This window comes from Cygnus olor, chromosome 3 (assembly GCF_009769625.2).
Source record: "Cygnus olor isolate bCygOlo1 chromosome 3, bCygOlo1.pri.v2, whole genome shotgun sequence".
Lineage (NCBI taxonomy): Eukaryota > Metazoa > Chordata > Aves > Anseriformes > Anatidae > Cygnus > Cygnus olor.
In genome coordinates this window covers 26,468,127-26,482,111 of record NC_049171.1, presented here as the reverse complement: position 1 = coordinate 26,482,111, position 13,985 = coordinate 26,468,127, and the positions used below count along the sequence as shown (strand labels likewise).

The 13,985-nt window shown below is 38.2% G+C and overlaps 1 protein-coding gene across 1 annotated transcript in view; it reads left to right on the top strand.

Moving 5' to 3' along the window:
- The window catches only part of LOC121067794 (dystonin-like), a 301,338-nt gene extending 287,583 nt beyond the window's left edge, over positions 1-13,755 (top strand). The window contains 8 exon segments of the mRNA XM_040552644.1: positions 170-244; positions 1,101-1,118; positions 4,163-4,280; positions 6,682-6,750; positions 7,511-7,710; positions 8,160-8,270; positions 10,993-11,116; positions 12,505-13,755. Of these exon segments, the coding sequence (XP_040408578.1) occupies positions 170-244; positions 1,101-1,118; positions 4,163-4,280; positions 6,682-6,750; positions 7,511-7,710; positions 8,160-8,270; positions 10,993-11,116; positions 12,505-12,770 (981 nt within the window). The 3' untranslated portion in view covers positions 12,771-13,755.
- Positions 13,756-13,985: the final 230 nt, after the last annotated feature.

Genomic DNA, 13,985 nt, shown 5'->3' with positions numbered 1-13,985 from the left:
ATTCTCTGTTTTCATAGATTGCAGTCTATTCTAATGGAGTCACATTCATTAAGAATTAATTTGATTTCTTCCCTTCCCCCCCATATAATTTGAAGTTTACCAGTTATATAAATAATTTAAAAATGTGACATTAGTGGTAAAATAATCATCCAGTGGTGTTCTTTTTCAGGTTACAAGGCAGGTAGCTAAATGTAAATGTGCAAAACGGTTTCAAGTGGAACAGATTGGGGATAACAAGTACAGGGTAAGTCTCCTAAGAACCTTCTTAGTTTTTTCAGCTTAAGGATTCTTCCTATAATATGGTTCTGCAAGGATATAAACTATATTCATATAAAGGAATTTTGTATGACAATTATATGTTTTCTTACTGTAAGTTTGTCTCAATTTTATGTGATTCTTTCTTATTAGAACATATAGGCTAAAAATACGGAAAATGCTGCTTCATATATGTATTTTTCACTGAAACTACAGAAACTATTTTCAATGTATGGGAATTTCTGCATACATGTATATACATACATACAACAGCTCCTGAAAGTGCAAACTTTTTGTCTGGATACCCAAAGTGTTTACGCTGTAGCTGGTTTTCTATTAGTGTCATAAAAATAGTGACTGATATTTTCCTGTGGTATTGTGTTGTACTTCAAAAATCTTTAACAAAAGTGTGTTTGATCACTTTTACCCTCCCTTGTCATTTTATCGGAGCACACTGTACGTCTGAAGAAGTACAAGAAATGTGTTAGATATCTACTGAACAATTTTAGATCACAGTAAAAAAGTATCACATTGTAGAGAAAGATCTGCTACCCCTAGATTCAATAACCAGAACAATTTCAGATGAAAGATGCAATATTTGGCTAAGAAATACTAAAATGCTTGCAGGTGATTTTTAAAAGACCACAGAAACAGCAGTGGGAAGGAAACAAAGGCCTTGAATATTCTTCAGTATTCAGTCTCCGGATAGCTAGCTACCTGCTCATCTCTGAACTAGAAACTTTATTTAGAATGTCTAATGTGTTCGTTTGCATGTGTTCTAGAGTCATGTAGAGAATTTCCTGTAAACTAATCGTGTCTTTCTTCCATTTTTCATTTCTTATCAGTTCTTCCTGGGAAATCAGGTATAAACCAGTGGAATGTGTTATGAAGTTTCTTTCCCCCCCCCCCACTTCCTCTAACGCATAGTGATTTAAGCTTGCAATGGTCAGTCTTCTCATCCTTTCATCTTCAGCTACTTCATTGCTGGTCAGCTGTGGTATTTCTTTAAATGCTATGGATCATTTCTTGTCAGAGGATCTCTTCTGTTCAGCACCCCCCATCTGCTTTCCTTGGCCATTTTCCTTTTTAAGGAGATTACTTTTAAAGGAACCAGATAATGGTCCTTACCAGTAATTCAAGTATTAAAAATCTTGGGCTTTTAAACTGCAAGTTTAGAATAACATTATTTCATCAGTTTCCAGTTTTATAGTGGAATGCCTCAAAATTCTCTGTTTTGTTTTTTTAGGCTATCAGATTAAAAACCATTCACAGTAAGCACATATGCCACTATGATATCAGTTATTTATTGCAACTCAAGGTGAAAAGTGCTTTCATTTTTAATAAAACCCCTGTGCAATCAAGCAGACTGATTAAGAACCTAATTGATTGCTGGTATATTGTAAACTAACGCAAGTGAATTATTAAATACATATTTTGGAAACTGGCAAAATAAGCTTGCTATTCCAGTTTAGGCTATTCCCTTTTGCAAAGTGTTTTCAAAGAGCAAATCTACAATGATTGGGCCTATTTTTAAGAATACTTCTTGTCAGTTGAGTGATCAGTGAGTCAGGTTGCAGTGGCACTATATGTACAGTGTGGGGGGGAGCACTAACTGGTGCTTACTCCTGTGGCACATACTGACACACAGCTTCTTAAACTGTTAAATCATCTTTGCTTGGTAATAATGGAAATACCTTAGGCACTCAGTATCTGCTCTCATTAGACTCTTCTTCATGTTTTTATTAAGGCAATACTGTGTGGAATCCATTCTGGATATCCTAGTGTTAAAAGCATTAGTCATTTAAAATCTAGAGATGCTGAGAAAACTTAGTTGCATTCTTATTTATTGACAAAGCTTGTTGAAGTATGGAAGAAAGCACAAAGAGCGGTGGATAGTCTTACCGCGTGCCTCAAGCAATATATCTAAGTAATTCTTTAAAATGTTTTCCACATACAGAACATGCCTTGATTTGAAAAGATTATTTGAAATTATGTTAATCCTCTATCTGCCATCTGTATTCTCAGAACTGAGAAAAATACGGCATTTTTTGAGAGCATCTAACTCTTACTGGTGCAAAGCAGTGTTACAGTGAAAAGCACCTACCGCAAGTTGGCCAAGATTTCTCTAGTGGCAGTGATATTATATGGCTACTATCAAGAGTAGGGGTTTTTGTAGCTTAAACTTGACTTCCTTTAAGTTTTTATCCTCGTGTTTTTTTACCTCTGATTTTCAGTTACGTGAAATGATGCTAAATATTGTTCAAGGAAAGTTGGTGTCCAGGCTGTTTTGAGAAGAAAATAGACTGAGTTACTATTAGGAAAAATGCCTTGAGAGACACCTCTGGTATTCTCCAGAAGTCCCACTGTCTGAATTAATTACAGCCTAGGCAATTTCCAAAGGATGTGGCATCTGACCCTTGGTACAGTTGCCTGATAGGGACTAAATGAAGAATTAATTTGAAAAGGGAAAAAGAGAATGGAAAAGAAAAAGGATTTTTAGAACCACTAGAAAATACTCTCTTTAGAAACAAGCCAATGAAAGTAAACATTATCAATTTGGATGCCATTTCTTCTTTAATCTTTATTTTTAAAACAATTCTTTGTTATGCAGATATTGAATTAATTATTAAAAAGCCTTTACAGATAATTATCATTTGAATGTTCTTATTTATAACAAATTTTTTTGTTATCGAATTAAACAGCAAGTTTGCTTTTGTTTGGTTCCTAAAAGTAATATTCCTTTAAACTTATTCCCTCTCCTTGGCTTAAGTAGTACCAAACAACTAAAGTCATTTAACAAGTAGAGAGTACATCTTTGTGATTTACATTTTAAAGAATTTCAGTCTCCTTATTGGAGCAAGTAGGTACAGTTGAACTACGCGGCAGCCTTCTCTGAGGGTCAAAGGTTGTCCCAAAAACGTGTAGTTGTCTCCTGTTGGTTTCAGTGAGAACGCTGCATGTTTGCGTGTGAGAGCCCTACACTTGGCCTGATGATCTGATACCAAAAGAAATGTTTTAGTGGTGTTGGCTAAAAAATACTGAATTCTTCTGGTTAATTTTCGTGAGATTGTGGGGTCAACATTTTGGACACTTTCTTTGATTCAGATTTGAACTGCGATACTGCATACAGGTTTGGTATACGGGTTTAAAGAGCAGGACATACCTTAGGCCTGGCCATTAGCCCAAAGGAAGAAACAGCTAGTACAAGAGATAGTATGGAATGGGCTTTTTGTACATCCCTGAACTGTGAACAACCTTGATGTGTAGACAGAGGAGTGAGAGTTTATAGCCAAGGACAGTTGCGATACCTAAAGATGACTCAGTGCTCATTTAATGTTCCCTTCCTCACGTGTAGCTAGCTATAGGTGAGCAGTGTCGATGCTATACCTGAAAAAATCCCTATAACGAGTCAATTGATGGAACAGTGCAACGCTCACAATGCATTGGATTCCCAGCCCATGTACTGATCATTTCAAGTGATACTGCCTTCCTTTCAGCTGATATCATTAAAAACTAGACTGTTGCAGAAGAGTTTGCTTAAGATTTTAACAATAAAATAACACAAATAGGTCTTCGTTAATTTGCACAAATGCAGATTGTAACCAATTAAATAATATGTTACTAATTGTGCTTCCTGTATGAAATCAGACATTTGAGAATCAAGCATAAAATAAAACCAGAGATTCTTTTCTTACCACCTTGCCGTCTCCTTTGGATTAACGCAGCAGCATCTGATTTGAAACCTTAACAGCTTTAATAATCTGCATAAATAAACCTTGAATTTTTGGCATTTACTAATAATCAAATATCAAAATAAACTTTTTAAAGTGTCTGATTTTTAACCTATCAGCATTGAACTGTATCTGAACGACTGAGATCCTGAGATTGTTGTTTGGTTTTCTTGCAGTTTGGTGACTCTCAACAACTACGCCTTGTTCGTATCCTAAGAAGTACGGTCATGGTGCGTGTTGGAGGTGGCTGGATGGCACTTGATGAGTTCTTAGTGAAAAATGATCCTTGCAGGGGTATGTAACAAAACTTTTGAAATGGACATGCAGATAATTATTCGGAAACAGCCACCAGTCATTGTCTCAAGAAGGAGATTGAATTGTATAAAATGCCAGTTCTGTAAACAACATCTCACTAAACGTCCCATAATGATCTGTTTTTGTAAACTTTAAATCCCATGGTTAAGATCTCTTCACTTGCACTGATGTGTGTCTAGAATAACTGTGGTGTCTTTGGTGCAGTTCCCCAGTGTTAGAGTGATGTAATTAAGAATTGAGCCTAGCCCAAGTAGAGTTTATGCTTGTAAGCTGCTTGTATGACTTGGCAGAAATAACACACAGAAACATCCAATTAAAGCTTCTCAGCAAGAGACAAATGTTAAGGCCATAAATCAAAATAAGGCAGTTGAATCAAAAAGAATACGACAACAAAAAACGGCTCTGGCTTGTGGCTGCACCCACACTTTTAGGCTCTGCCTTTGTAGCCCTCTCTTCTCGTTGGTGTTCTCCCCAGCACCACTTACCAGAGCCCTGAGCCCTCTACACAGCAAGTAGAAGTTGCTCTGATCAGGAGAACCTTGTGTTCTGAGGAAGCAGGGAGTGCTCTATCACCAAACACTCCAGGGCATTGTATCGAATGGGTTGTTGTACTAGTACTCAGAAACTTAATGGTGTCTTAGTTTGTTGGAAAACCTGCTTCTGTAGTGGGAAAGTAGGCTCTGTCTGGTACCAGTCTTGGAGGAATAAGGGGAGATAAGAAAGAAGCCATTTCTGAAGGTAATGGAACAGATGTAAGTTAAATAATAGCCAAAATGGTAAAATTGCAGAGAATATTGAAATTACAGCATTCAGACTGAACTAACTTGGTGTAACTAGGTAATTCTATCCTCTTAAGTAGCAGCATTACATTTACTCCAATTTACCTCTCAGGGGGTCTGTAGAATTGCAATCAGTGTTTGTAACAGCATGAAAACAGCACAGATGAGTTTGAGGGGGAGAACAGCAAAGTAGTGAAGACAGAGATTAACTGTCCTGCAGACTTTGATAAAGTGCCAGCCGTCTGACACAAATTCAGTTTGGGAGCTGAGATTTCTAAACAGCTCAACATAGACCCTAAGAGGGTGTGCAACTTGTATTTGTATCAATTGCCATGTTAAGACAAGGATGTAAAAACAAAAAAGCTACCACAGAATGCCATGAGAGCTGATATTGTACGCCACTCTGGCCTAGAAACCTTTGTCCACAGGCTTAAAAGGTACCCATCAAACTTCTGGTCATAGCATCATAAAAGAGCTGTTGTAACTGGCTGGTGACATCTGCGAGCTTTTCAGCAGTATTAAGAATAGTTATTTTGCTTACCAACGTATTGCATATATTGTTTGTTAAAGAAATGTAGCAGTTATATTACATTTATTAGTGTTAGACCACATGCCTAACTGAAATTTAGCACCTGATTCTGCATCTGCTACTATTACAGAGTCATTTATGCCTGCAGAGCCATCCTTACTTTATGGCTTTTTAGATCAAAAATGCAAGGCTGTGGAAAATGAATGTCTCTCAAAATGTCAGGCTTTATGACGGGGTTAACTTGGTCAGTTTTGATGTATAGCAAACATTTTTCTCACGTCTATTGACAGGTAGACTGTTGTAATTCCTACTTAGGTTGATGCTGAAAGCTACAATAATTAATATCTAGTTAATTTATTGGATTTCTTTATTACTCTATCCTCAGATAAAGAGTCCTTTGGTACTTCAGTCACTGGCCCTTCCTTCCCCTCTTGTTTAACAAACCTTGTATTTTATGTACCTCTGTAGTATTTACTATTGTACTTTGCCTCTATGTCACGGGAAGTATATGAGCAGATGTGTAAGTCAACACAGTGAGTCTAAAAGAATACTGATCTCTGTAAAATCAGTCAGATGCTGGAAGTTGTACATTGGAGCATCATCCTGACTGAGATGAAGTCAGTGATGCGAAGTGGACGTTGATCTTAGTGGTGCAGGTTCAGACTTTTCCTTCAGCACTTGGCCTAGCAAACCTGCATTTCCACCAAGAGCTTCTTGTGTGTTCAAATAAGTCGCATTTCAAAGACCTGTTGTCATAAACAGCTTAAAGTGTATAGGATCTAGTTATGTAAAAGAGTTTTAGCTTATATTACTTCTTTATGTCAGCAGATAAATACCTTTGTTACACAAGTATACTGGGGAGTGCAGTTGAGTCTATCCAAGCACTATTTCCTTTTCCCTAGGAGAACGTTGAGAGCTCACCTCAGAGCACTTAGAGAGACAGCTTTTGCTCTGAGTCCTGTCCTTTGGCCTGGTGCTCTGAGTCTCTTGCATATGCAGCTGCTATACTTGATTTCTTCTCCTGCTAACGATTTTCTTTAATGTGACCCATGTCCTGTGTCATTTTTTCTAGTTCATCATCACGGGAGTAAAATGTTACGTTCGGAATCAAACTCTTCAATTACCACTCAGCCTACTATAGGTTGGCAAATCCCTCTCTTTGTCTCCTCCTCTTCTCCTTTCTCTTCATTTCCTTCCCACTTTTTTAATATATATACTTTTAACAATAAGCCTCACCTATCATTTTTAGCTTAATGTGTTTCTACATGGGCTGGTGCTTTGCGAGCTAATTTTTTTTGACACGCTTGAAGAGTGTTTCAAAACCAATTGTCATTCACATTGACGCAGTTAAATGCTAACATTTCCTGCATCTATTCTTGCAGAACGTTCTCTCATATCTGTTCGTGTGAGTGTGTGTGAGTGCTTAGCCACCAATTAATTACCTCATAGTTTGGATTTTGTGTTCATCATTGCATGTTGCCAAACTACATAATTTCATAGTTTTAAATAAATATATTTGCTGCTTTCCTGTAATTTGAATTTAGCGATTTCTCCTGGCCATCCAAGCAAGTATTATTTATTATGAATAGCTGTAGAGTTAGCAAACTGCTCATCAGGTTGTGTCTCTGTATTGATAGCTGATTGATTAACAGTGACTTAGCACGTTGAGCATTCCATTGTCACGCTGACTTCCTTTGACAGTGGTTCATTCCTGCTGGCATAAAGTATTAGAATAAGCAAGTTCTGCACATAACTCTTCTGTGTCCAAAATAAATGCATTGCGTAGTAATGCATTTTATTTATTGTAAAAATGTGTTGGAATTGGCATGGCAAACATGACAATCAGCAACCTTGCGACTGGTTTTCATATCTGACTAAATCGACATCTTTCTTTGCTGCAGCTAAAGGGAGGACAAACGTGGAGCTGCGTGAGAAGTTCATTTTGGCAGACGGTGCCAGTCAGAGCATGGCAGCTTTCCGACCACGAGGCCGTCGATCACGACCCTCTTCAAGGGGAGCTTCTCCCAACAGATCTACTTCTCTGTCGAGTCAGGCTGGCCAGGCAGCTGTCCCACAAGCAGTTGCTACAAGTACACCGAAGGTAAGAAGAAACATACAAAAATGCATGGGCTAACAAATGGGGTATAGATTTTTCATCGTCCAACAATATTGGTACTTTCCCTGGGTGATAGGGAAGAAGTATCTCAATTTTATTTCATATTCTGGGAGGATCTGAGAAGACTTTTCAGTCTTCTTCCTCTATTGTTTGTTTGCAACACGGGAACAGAAGGTTTCTTTACATTTAAGGTGCTGCATGAGCTACCTGGAAATTTTGGAATAAAGTCTGAAAGAGAAAAAAAAAAATTATTTCATACAAAAAATAAGCTCTGCCATCTCTTCATTTCGGAACATTTCTCATCAACACTTTCTGCTTAGTTTGTATTTCTACTATGAAATTTGATCTGCTTGTGAAAGCCTGGGTATCCTTCTCCATGACATTGTTTTCCATCTACTGTCCTTCATATTTTGATTTACCATTGTTTCATACAGACACCCCATCATTTAACACGCAACTATGGTAAGCCATGGTTGACAAACAGCAAAACGTCAACTCCTTCTAAGCCAGCAGAATCCTCAGACTATCAAGGGTCATCTGCAGAGGTACAGTAAGGACAGAGATTCTAGTCTAATGATCTTTCACTAAAACTGTCACTTCACTAACAACCACTAGTTTCAGTGCTTTAGTGCTGCAACATCCCTTGCATATTAATGCATTTTTATTTTAGATCTTTGCAAATTATTTCCTTTTTTTGTTGTTCTCTGTTACTTTTTGAATTCTAGAAGAAAATCATCCTCAATTAATTTATTTTTAAAGTGCAAATGATTAATAAATTGTAACAGTATGCAATAAACTGGATGAGTCTATGTGGTTTCCCTTTCTTTTATATAGCTGTTCATATACTTCACAGGTTGTCTTTCCTTAAATTGTTTACTTTGAGTGTGTAATGTACTGTAATATTCATGAACTTCAGGAATTAGATTAATAAATTATCTCCCATGCAAAAACCACTAGAGAACTACCCAATCTCTCTGAACAAGACTGCACAAAAGACTGACGGCAATATATAAATCTTTCCAATAGCTGAAAGTTTTGTTTAGGGGGGCAACGACCAGTCGTTGCTCTAATGAGATAGCTATTTGATGACTTACAGGAAATGAGCTTTGGTCTTATTTCCAGCCCATGACTTACACAGAGACTGCTAGTATAGCAATTAGGGTTGTGCTGGCAGTCAAGCTGAATGACCAAAAATTTGAATGGGCTTGGAGCCAGTGTCTTCTCTCGTGTCATTACAGCCAGTGAAAAGGCTGCAGCTGGAGCAGGCTGCAAACTGACTTTTCACTTGTAGGAGTTATTCTTGCCCTGGTTTAGATAGAGGGCTTAATGTGGAGAAGCTTGCACTGCCCTCACTTCTGCTGTATCTGCTTTTCACAAGTCTGCACTTTGATGTCTGTTGCTACTCGTTTGACACCTTCCAGTGCTAAGTTTACATGACCTGTGCGTGGCTTTGCTCAAAGATGCGTAATGAACTTTTCACTTCCTCCTGTGTGACTGGGCACATTATTTGTGCACACTGCAGGCGTCTGGATGTATACATCACTTCGAGTGCACAAGACTGCTGCTTAGAATGATTAACAATAGCACAAAATTATCAGCTTCTAATAGATTCTTGTATTTTCATCTCTTAGCTGGTAACTAAATTATAAGATTAATTGATGGTACTTCAAAGATTTGTGAGAAATATTCAGTGTTCACAGACATGGAAAAGTGTCTTGTATTCTTTGAATTAGCATGAAGCGAAAGCAGATGGCACTGATTTCAAATGGGAGCACCATATTTCTCACGTGCTCTTTTAACTGTCAGTAGTTTCAGTCAGTTTCATTTATGTAAAACACTGTGGTTTAAGATTATAGATGGAATGGGTGGGGTTGGGGTAGGTTGTAGAGAATTTCTGAGGCATTCTGCAATGTTCTCTGACCAGTTGTGTGTTTTCAGTTTTCTGAGCAGTTGTGTGCTTTACACGTAGATTGGCTTTGGGCTTAGGGCTAAGCTGAAGAACAAGGTTGATCTCTTTTTGTTCTTGCCTCAGAGATTCTATCCCAAGGCCTTTCCTAGTGCAGCAGCTTCAGCAGGGTAATGAGATTTCCCTTTCTGTTAATCATCCCCAGTAATCTCCGTACAGCAGAGGTTTCCAAGGTGTGGCTGGATGGACACTTGCAGCCTGCTAAGCATTTATACTTGGCTTTAAAGAGAGTTTAATATTGTGACCATCGCTGCCGGAGCCAGCAGATGGTCTGCTCCGTAGTATCCATATGCTCTTTCTTTTCAGACATGCCAGAAGTGGTCCTCGCTGGCAGAGGGCCAGAAGCAGCTGCCAGGCAGCCCCTGCTGGGCCCCTCTCGGTGCTTAGCCCGAGGCAGCTCCCAGCTCACTCTGCTGGGGCCTGGTTTTCAGTACCCCACCTTTGTCTGGGGATCAAAGGCACAGAGCACACGTCCTGGGATCTGGGCCACCTGAAGGGCCAGATTTGTCACTGCACTGTGTCTTCATTTCAGATACTTACTGTTGATTAAATTAATATGAATACTGTGGTTTTCTTCCACCTCCTATCGAGTATGTTTTGTGCATTTGGAGATCTAAGAGTTGAGGATTTAATTCTTGTGGCACTGAAAAATCTTCTTGTTTGGGGCTGGTTGTAAATCAAGGTTCACTTTATTTCAGAAATGAGAAAGGCAAGGTTAAGCTGTGGAGTACAGATATTTCAGGCAATGTATTGACAACAGGGACTTCTTGAATTAGTCTTATATTTTCTTCTGTATTGCGGCAAAAATTTTTGAAATCAGGTAGTTTTGTTTTGCCATCAAGTATTTATGAAGTTGAAACATGCATTCACCACCTATAGCAAGAGTCAGAATGGTGGAAAGTCAAGCAATGTAGACATAAAGCTTCAGCGACTTGTCTTCGTTAATTGAAGTCACATACCATCAACTAATCTTATGTGTTTGACTAACTGTAAGAGGGTAGTATTTTTCTTTCTATATATGCATTGAAATACACAGAGAAAAGACAAAAAAGTTACTGTCAAGCAGCTTGTTAGTGTTCTTTTTTTATGTTTAGACTATTTCAAAAACTAACTGCTAAAGGAATGTTCAAAACTTTACGTCATGAATAATGCTCGTACTGACCCAAACCAGTATTTCAGATTCACAGTGAATGTTAAGATGATTACATTCCAAGCTACGTACCTGATACCAGACCTTATCTTCAATCGTGACAATTGAAACAACCTTTTTCTTTCTTTTTTTTTTCTTTTTTCCCCAATAGGGAACACCCATTCAAGGAAGTAAACTCAGACTGCCAGGATACCTATCAGGGAAGAGTTTCCACTCTGGAGAAGACAGTGGCATCCTGTCCACTGCAGCTACCAGAGTTAGAGCTCAGTTTGCAGGTGAGTGTCTCAGCCTTAGAGCTTGATCTATCACGTGCTTTGGTTTCTACCTGAATACTTATGAGTCATGTTAGGATGTGAGGAAGGTGAGTGGGAAGGAGTGATGAGTCCTGCTGTCTCCACATAAGTATTGCCAAGGATGCAGGTAATCAGGATAATTGTCCTCCACTCACATGGTTGCACAGCAGGTACATTCAGCCCTGGATTTACAGGGCTCGTGTAATCGTCACAATTCGTGACTGAAAGCTTCTTGACAATGCTCTCTCAGTGTGTCTGAGGAAGTAGGGAAGCAGTATTGCTTAAAAAGAAAAGGTTCACTGCACAGTATCCAAGTTATGCTCAACTGTGATAGAGCAAAGGGGTCATTTCATCATGACTTGTCCATTTCTTTTGAAAGAAGAACGGCAGCGAGCAGCTGTATATGACCTTATTAATGGAATATCCCATAGACATTTTTAAAACAGCACATAAAAATAGAAAGTGGTGACGCTGTGTTCTTCCAGGATCCTCAGAGCAGCTCTGTGTGAGGGGGAGGGTTGGGTGTTTAGAGCAGAAGATAGCACCACTGGCTTTCCCTCAGGTCTTCAGCTCCTCAGAGCTGACCGAGCAGTACTGGAAAATCCTGTTCAAATAGTACAGGTCTTTTAAGTTATGGGTGATTGGAAAAAATGAGCCACCTAAGATTTCAGTTTCAACTTGGTGTTCTTTGCACATACAGGGATCCAGATTTGTCAAGATCAAAAAAGATCCAATAAGAATTGGAAAATTATGGAAAACCACATTAATGTTTTTCTGTTTAAGATTCTTTGTTGTGGTTTTTTCTTCATAGCACATTGCCTGGGCAAGCTTTCACTTTAGCAGGCTTGCTGAGAGCTCATTTACTCAGTCCTTTGTTTGGGAGAATGTGTACATGTAAACTCTTCCCTTGTTTACTTGCAGCTTTGAACTTTATGGTTTTGATGGAGAAAAAAAAAAAAGGGGGGGGGGGGAAGGAAGCACACATTTAGAAACTGGGGTTGTCTTCTGCATCTCCAAGTTATGTATTCAGAAAACCTGAATACGTGAAGATGCCAGATACTGAACTCGTGGAGTTCACAGAAGATATTTAATTCTTGGAGTTTGTTGAGAAAATGACATAAGGAAGAAAGGACCTAGCTGTTTAGTGAACACTTTTATTTCTTTTTAGGGGGAGATATAGTGGGAGGTACTATTTTATGCTGTTTATTAATACCAAGAGGAATTTCGATTGTTGTCTAGCTTATCTGACAGGGGTCTGAAGTTTAGTTTGTGCAATGAGAGTTGTCTGGGATTGCCAAAGACCTAGGAAAGGCCTGCATACCTTTTGCATCCTTATGCCTAATGCTGCTGGGTATCTTTTCTCTTTCTAGAAACCAGAAGAACTCCAAGCAGACCTGGGAGCCGAGCAGGAAGCAAGGCTGGCAGCAGGTCAAGTAGCCGCCGAGGCAGTGATGCATCTGACTTTGATATTTCAGAAATCCAGTCTGTATGCTCAGATATGTCAGAGACTGTTCCACCTACAAGCAGACCGACACCCCGAGCAGGTTCTCGGCCAGGATCAGCCAAGCCTTCCAAAATTCCAACTCCCCAGAGAAGGCCACTAGCCAGCAAATTGGACAAGTCCTTGAAGAGATAATAAGATTGGCTACGTAAAGTTTTTTTTTTTCTTTTGCATTAAGTATTTAAGTTCGTAAGATGTAAAATATTATGTAGAAATTATTGTGAAATATTGCAAGAGGTGGATTTTTAATTCTGCAGATGGCCTTATTTGTGTATTTGTCTTCTTATTTTGTGTATAATTTTTGTCAGATTTGTTTTTGTTTATCCCATATCCTGTGAGAAGGGGGAAGAGTTCTAATGTAAACTAACAGTTGTACACAGTAATGTGTAGAAAGTACACTAAAAATAATTACCGAATGTACAGTGTACTGAATGTACAGTGTAAGTCTCTGCAACCTGAATAAAATAGGCCTATCACTATGTCATTAGTTAACAGTAAAGGATACCTCAAGATTTTTCTTTAAAAAAGAAAAAAAAAAAAAGAATAACTAAAAAGCCAAAAGACACAATTACACATTTTGAGCTAACGAAACAAACACTAAAGGATGTATGTCCAAACTACTAAGGAATACAAAACCACAGTCACAGTACCCTTATTTATACAGCATCTCTCAGAGAACTCACAGAGTTAATTAAGCACTCGCCAGTGATATGATACTCCAATACCTTGCAGCATCTCTGTGCCATTGCTTTCAACGAGGCCAGACACATTCTGGATATTCGAACTGTTATTCTGTGAGAATATCAATATAAAGTGCATTCATGTAAATGTGAGGTTTTCTTTTGCTTGAGTGGATGGTAGCACTGTATCATTGAACTCATTTTGTATCAAAGCAATTTTGCTTGCAGAAAGCTCTGAAATAAACATGTCCCTTAACTTTATTTCTATTGTATTTCTTATTTCGCAGGAAGATCATTTTCTGCATTATGATTTAGGGCATATATTATTTCAAATGACCAATAATTGCCATAGGAACATAGACTTTAATGTAATTTCCAATTATCTGCAGTCAGATTTTGGTTAGCTACTGTATTTGTTTAATAAAACACTAAACTGCACATATCAGATCATATGAAATTATCTGTAATTATTGTGTGGTGACAATTATTTTCTCCATATTAAACTGTGACATTTATATACCATGTATGAAAGGCATAAAGAGTAATTTGGCTACTTTTTTGTCAGTGAAATATTTTTGCCATTCAGGGATCCTTTTGAAAGGATTAATAATAGTGGCTTTTTTTTGACAAGGATGTGGTTTCAAATAGGAGTGCTACAGAAGAGCTAGGT